Source organism: Populus nigra, chromosome 2 (genome assembly GCF_951802175.1).
Source record: "Populus nigra chromosome 2, ddPopNigr1.1, whole genome shotgun sequence".
Lineage (NCBI taxonomy): Eukaryota > Viridiplantae > Streptophyta > Magnoliopsida > Malpighiales > Salicaceae > Populus > Populus nigra.
The window spans coordinates 44,560,174-44,566,802 of record NC_084853.1 but is presented as its reverse complement, the minus strand read 5'-3'; the positions used below and the strand labels follow the sequence as shown (position 1 = coordinate 44,566,802).

The following is a 6,629-nucleotide window of genomic DNA, read 5'->3' as shown; positions in this document are numbered from 1 at the left end:
TAGTTCTATCAAACAATCTCCAGCTAGCTAGGATGTGCAATATGCCACTCGTGCATGCTATACAGACTATACTATCGTTCCTGTCGCTGTTAGCTTAGTAGCCTAGCTACCTCTTTCTCTGCCTCAGCTCTCCCATTGTCAGTCGTCCTGTTTTTACCTTCTCTTTTTGTCAGCGCCACCCACGCTCTTTTACCTCGCACACTTGTAAGCCCACACGCTATGGTTTGTGATTCAACAACATACAGCACCATTGACGATGCAGTCAAAACACACATGTCTGTTCTTAGCAATCTTCTGCTTCCCGCCTCGTGCACCTATCCAATGGGAACCTACCTAGTGCCTAGCTATTTGTAGTATCGTAGATATGTAATTTTACCTTGTATACCATAAAAAAAAAAAATATGGTCTTCGAAAGAAAACCATTATTTCGAGGTTACTTGATTAATATATAGAAGTAGTTTAAAAATTACAAATTACACATATATACATGTATATTGAGAATTTTAATTTTTGTGTGAAGGTTTTTTATTCTTCAACTCTTAAAAAACATCTATGAAAGAGAATGCCTTCTAAAACCATAGAAAAAACAAGTGATTGAACATTGCGCACCGACCCCGTTTTTCCGATTTGTGCCTTGATTTAAACTTTTTGGTTCTTGTCATGCTCCAATTTGGCCCTACAGGTTAGTTTTGTCCTCTCCATCACTGCCCTTGTCGATTCCCTGGGGCTTTTACAAGGCAATTATAACAAACCTTTCTGAATTACCCCTAGAACATTAATAAATTTAATAAGGAAGCCTTCATGTTAATTAGAAAGTCATCAATGTCATGCTACCTTGGATAGTTTATATATATATATATATATATATATATATATATATATATATATATATATATATATATTCAAGAATCGGAGTGTACTGTGTGGATCTTTTTTAGATCACCACAATACTGCTTAGAACCAATCACAGTAGATTATGCTCATTCTTGAAGTGACAAGAGGGCACTATATTGTGATAACTACGTGCATACGCATCAAATACATTACTCATATGGGGGATATAAAGCATACCATTCAAGAATTCTTGAAAGAACAAACTATTTATTTGATGGGTGCAGTGGATAACATTATTATTATTCATTTTCGAAATAATTGATTTGAGATTCTCATAATCTCCGTTTTTATATCATGTTTTTTTTATAAAATCGACAATTATATATAAAAAAATAAATCAGATCCTCTTCGTAACTCCACAAAATGGGACTGAGTTATCAAGGACGCAATGAATGCGCACATCTTTTATATATATATATTCACGAGAGAGAGAAACATGGAACTTGCGATCCCTTGTGTTGCAAGGGACGTCTGAATCCCCTTCCCTGGCAATCCGGGTAGCAAAAGTGAAGTGGGATGAAAATCAAGGAGCCATTAATTGCCATTATCAGAAACGTTGATACCATTTCACAGGCAAGATTGGGGCATGCATGTGCGTATGAGCTGGGATGCTTCAACGCTAGCTGTGACAAAAACCAACGGTGCCTGACGACGTCTTATGCTGACCACCCAGCTGACTAATTGCACTTCCCGTTAAATTAATTCCATTCCCTGCATTTATGGAACTCTTGAACTCCTACAAATTAGTAGAGAGAATTATGATATATATTCAAAGTATACACGGTGATGGTGTTTTTTTTAAAAAAAAATCATAATTTCATTTGCATATTATCGATCAACTACTTAATTCCCTAATTTCACTATATGACACTAAGAAATCGTGTGTGTGTGTGTGGGGGGGGGGGGGGGGGAGGATTCAAATTCAAACGATCTTTATAGAAATTTAATGCAATATTGGATTTCTTATTGTAAAATATTAATTTATTTTTTATAACTATAAATATTAATTTCTATTTGTAATTGACTTTATTTTTCTTTGAGAAATTCTATTTTACAAGAAAAACAACAATATTAGATTAGAAGAAAAATGCGAGCCATATATTGAAAATTCTGAAACTAATTTTCACATTTCAGATTAGACCCATTTTGTTGATAAGATTAAAGATATGTGTTCACTCATATTAATTATCCATGCTCTGATTTAACCAATTATTAATTAAAATTCTAATGAAGATTGATGATTTGCTAGCTTTAACAAGGGAGTTGGAAATTGTTCTTACAGTATATTTTAGCAGCAGCTAACAAGAAATATCAAGATATAAAAATAAAAAATAAGAATCAAATTATCAAACTTGTTCGCAAGTTCAATAATATAATTCAGTAAATGCTAGCTTTAACATAAAGTGCACTTCCAGATTAAATAGAGCTGACAGTAGCTTAGTCTAAATTAGTAGAAACTCATTTATAATGAAGTCGATCGGGTTTTAAGAAATAAACTCAAATTTAACTTAATTAAAAAAATGAAATTGAGCCAAAATTAACCTTAATTAACAATCAAGATTTGAGGAAAGTGATATATATCTGCATGCCCTCTTAATTTTTACCATGCATGCAATGCTGATATATGTTGAGATCAATTAAAATCCACTGCATTAATCAAATTAATTATCCCTGTTGATAATGATGATGACGACAAGGAGGAGAGGGAAGGAGCTGGAGCTGGACATCCCATGATCGGCAATCATGTGGACCCAAAACAACGGCATTCACATCAACATCAATGCATTTGCATTCCAAGAAATCAAGAGTCCCCCTTAAGACACGCCCTGACTGCCCCCCTGACCTCCTGTAGGTCCACCCCAATTTCCCATGACCCACCCACTTCTTCCACTGAAATAACCCCCCTATCCTTCCATAGAATTGCTGAAAACTGCCACTTCTGGAAACATGAGTTACAACTAGCTAGCTCTTACATAAATATGATCAGTTTTAGTTTTAGTCTTTGTTATGTTCTTTGTCATCTTTGCTAATAAGTCAAAAACTAACATCTTTAATCTACACAGTACTGCAAGCGGATCAGTAGCTCCTTCCTTGTTTTTCACTGGGAACGATGTTCGAACGTTTAAAGGGTATGCAAAGAACAGGGTGATAAAATCGTCCAAAATGTAGAAACAAGCTGCAAGCTAACAGAGCGAGAGGAGAGGAGGAAATTTGTACAAAGCAGGGCTTCAAGTACAGATTTGAGGGACGACAAAATGATCTTTCACAGCAGGGCCTTTCAAGACATTTTGAGGGGCGAAAAAAAGAGAGAAAACATGTTGGGACCCAATAGTGTGTGAGGGACAAAGGAGTGAGAGAAAACCAGTAGGACCCACACACAGCCCATGCGCACGCTGTCTTACCAAAACAAAACCCATCTATCATCGACCCGATGGTATTAACCGCCCTTGACCTAACCCTAACCCAACAATACCCTATCTATCTATAGTTCCGTACCCAAAACACAAGAAGAAGACCTTCTCTCTTTCTCATCACCTAGCTTTCGCTTTTTTTGTAGTTCATTTCTCCCAAAACTTTAACCAGCAGCTCTCTCTATCTTCTTAGGATAGTAACTCGCTGCACACTTCGAAATTATAGCTTCAAGAAAAAAAAACACATAGAGAGAGGGAAAGAGAAGATGGGCTTGATCCAGTTATATGTTTTGGTGGCTGATGCTTAAGAGACCCATCTCTTTCCATCTTTTGTGAAGGTTTCTGTTGGATTTAATCCATTTACAGGACAACCAAAGAAAACAAATCAAAAAGGAAGCGAAGGGACAAATCAGGAACCAGCCAAGAATCTCTCCACAGCTTTCTCTCAATTTCTTGGGCTAGTTTTTGCATGTTTCAGCTAATTTAATTAGGTTTGCTTTCAAGATACCAAAAAAATGGATCCGGTTTCAGCTCATGGGCGTCCTCTTCCTCCTCCTTTCCACACAAGAGATTTTCATCTACATCAATTTCAACACCACCAACAGCAGAATTCTGAAGATGAACAAAGTGGTAACGGTGACTTAAACCGTGGTCAAAAGAGAGAGCACGATGAAATCAACAATAACAACAACACAGTTGAAGGCCTTGAATTAGTCCCTTCAAGCAGTGGTGGAGAAGGAGAAATCAGTAGAAGACCAAGAGGTAGACCTGCTGGGTCTAAGAACAAGCCTAAGCCACCAATCATAATCACAAGAGATAGCGCAAATGCCCTTCGATCCCATGTCATGGAAATCGCTAGCGGTAGCGATATCATGGAGAGTGTATCAACTTTTGCAAGGAGGAGGCAAAGAGGGGTTTGCATTTTGAGTGGAACCGGAACAGTAACAAATGTAACACTTAAGCAACCAGCTTCCCCGGGCGCGGTGGTTACCTTACATGGAAGATTTGAGATTTTATCACTTTCAGGTTCGTTCTTGCCACCCCCAGCTCCACCAGCTGCCTCAGGATTGACAGTTTATCTAGCTGGTGGTCAAGGCCAAGTTATTGGAGGAAGTGTAGCTGGCCCACTTCTAGCATCTGGACCGGTGGTGGTTATGGCTGCTTCTTTTGGTAATGCGGCTTATGAGAGGCTGCCTTTGGAGGAGGATATTGAGTCGCAAACACCGATGCTCGGAAGTGGACCTTTGGGGTCACCAGGAATTAATAATATCGCCCAGCAACAACAGAATCAGCAGCAGCAGCAACTAATGCAAGATCCGAAGACATCTCTCTTTCAAGGGTTGCCACAGAATCTACTAAATTCAGTGCAACTTCCAGCTGAGGCCTATTGGGGCACAGGCGGCCGCCCTCCTTATTAGTAACAAAACAACAAACTTATGGTTTTCTCTTTGTTTCCTGAATTAACTTCTAAGTCATCAATCTCCATTCTTCTTCTTCTTCTTCTTGTATGCTTTAAAAGTTAGGTATCTTTTTAAGATGTTGTTGATCGTGTTGTTCAGCTGCCTTTGATTGAAGAAGGATGTACAAATTTGTGGGTTTTTTTTGCGCGGGTTTGGTGTTTATCATATTAGTAGCTCTTTGATTTAGCTTGAAGATGAAGCAGCATATCATCAGGATATGACATTACGATTATCTCTATTTACCTTCATTTTCAGTTGCAGTTCTGGTAACTTGCCAAATAATTTATCTTCAATATTCTTCAAAGGCAACCAAAAACTTGCCCAGGTCTTTTCAATTTATTTCTTCTTCTCCTTATGATTGTGTTCAAACTGCAGTTTGAGAGGAGGTTCTGTTACATGATCCAAACACAATTATCTATCAATTCTTTTGGAAATAATATTATATTATAGTTTTCCATTCCTAGATTGCAGTGAATTAATATTATATCTTCATCTCTGAAATTTCATTTTGTTTTCTTAATTTTCATACACATAAGATTACATACAATAATATATAGCCATTATTTTTTTCCCCTTTACATAGGTCCCAAAAAAATCCCCACTTTACAATACTGTCATCAGTTTATCATATTTACTTTTAAGGTAAGGACAGTTTCAAGGTTGGTGTAGGGGGAGAGGGAGTGGCAAATCATGATCACTGCACTTGAAGAAAGCCAGGTGATATATAGGAAGTTATGGGCTTAAGGGGATAAATTGTTTGTTTGTTCGTTTTGTTTTTGCTTTTTATGTGTGACTGGTTAGGGTTTTTAGTTAACATTAAGGAAGCAGTACTGGCATGGAGATGAACACTGGGTTCCACGTGCACTGCTCTGTAAAAGCTCCTTTTCGAGGCAACATTGATATATATATATAAAATAATTAAAAAAAAACTTCGATGCAAAGGCAGGACAAACAGACCTCAAGCGTTAAAACTCACTCTCCCTAAAACTGTCACTGCAAAGGTTAGGGACGAATCAAGAAGCAAGGTAAGCATTATCAAAGAAATGATTTTGTTAAGAAAAGTCTGAATTCTTGAGTTGATATATACCCCTTGAAACCTAGATTTTGTTCATAACTTCTTTGCACTGAAAAAACCAGCATTGAATCGTTCCTTTAATTTATCAATTAGTTCTTCTAGCTAGGAGCCCAAGGATTTGATTTCATTCACCTTCTTCACTATATTCTTCAATGTATTAGTAATTAAAATTGATTAATTGATATCACTCTCTCTCTCTCTCTCTATACATACACACACACACACACACACACACACACACACACACAACCATAACTGTGTGTGTCTTTATTCTTGTCTTGCCATGCTATTTTATCTGCTAGTTGGATTAGCCAGTGCTTTGATTATGTGTTTTTGGAGCATTTCCCAAATCCTCTTATCACTATATATATTTTAATACAAACTATCAGATTGTACAAGGTTTAAAATAAGTCACCTAGGTTTTGTACCTCTTGGGGGAGATTATTATTATTATTACTACTATTATTATTAGGTGGACCATGTTTGTTGTACTTTGCGAAAATGCCATTCTGGTTCTTCATGATTAAAACCTCTTGATTCTTTGAACTTCACTTCAATGATTAAATCTATCTGTATGTATAAAAATACTGAGATCATTTCCACTCTTATAATGTTTGCCTTTTAATTTGCTTTCTTTTCCGGGTACCTTTGTCTTGGAAGAACTCCAAAATTGATGACTCTATACCATGGCGCGCGCACCCTGCCTTTCCTTCACCGGGCCCTTTCCGATTAGATGTTTTTTATGTAATTTATCCCTCCTCGGAATATGATTGTAGTTTAGTGCTTGGG

The 6,629-nt window shown here is 37.1% G+C and overlaps 1 protein-coding gene across 1 annotated transcript; it reads left to right on the top strand.

The window, feature by feature from the left end:
* Positions 1 to 3,242: 3,242 nt before the first annotated feature.
* On the top strand, positions 3,243 to 4,903 carry LOC133682097 (AT-hook motif nuclear-localized protein 22-like). Its single transcript, XM_062105362.1, has one exon. It carries the CDS (start codon positions 3,821 to 3,823, stop codon positions 4,721 to 4,723), a length of 903 nt encoding a protein of 300 aa, XP_061961346.1. The 5' UTR covers positions 3,243 to 3,820; the 3' UTR covers positions 4,724 to 4,903.
* The last annotated feature ends 1,726 nt before the right edge of the window (positions 4,904 to 6,629 follow it).

What these genes read in the sequence shown, in the direction of transcription:
- LOC133682097 (XM_062105362.1), top strand. Translation starts at nt 3,821, where the DNA reads ATGGATCCGGTTTCAGCTCATGGGCGTCCTCTTCCTCCTCCTTTCCAC.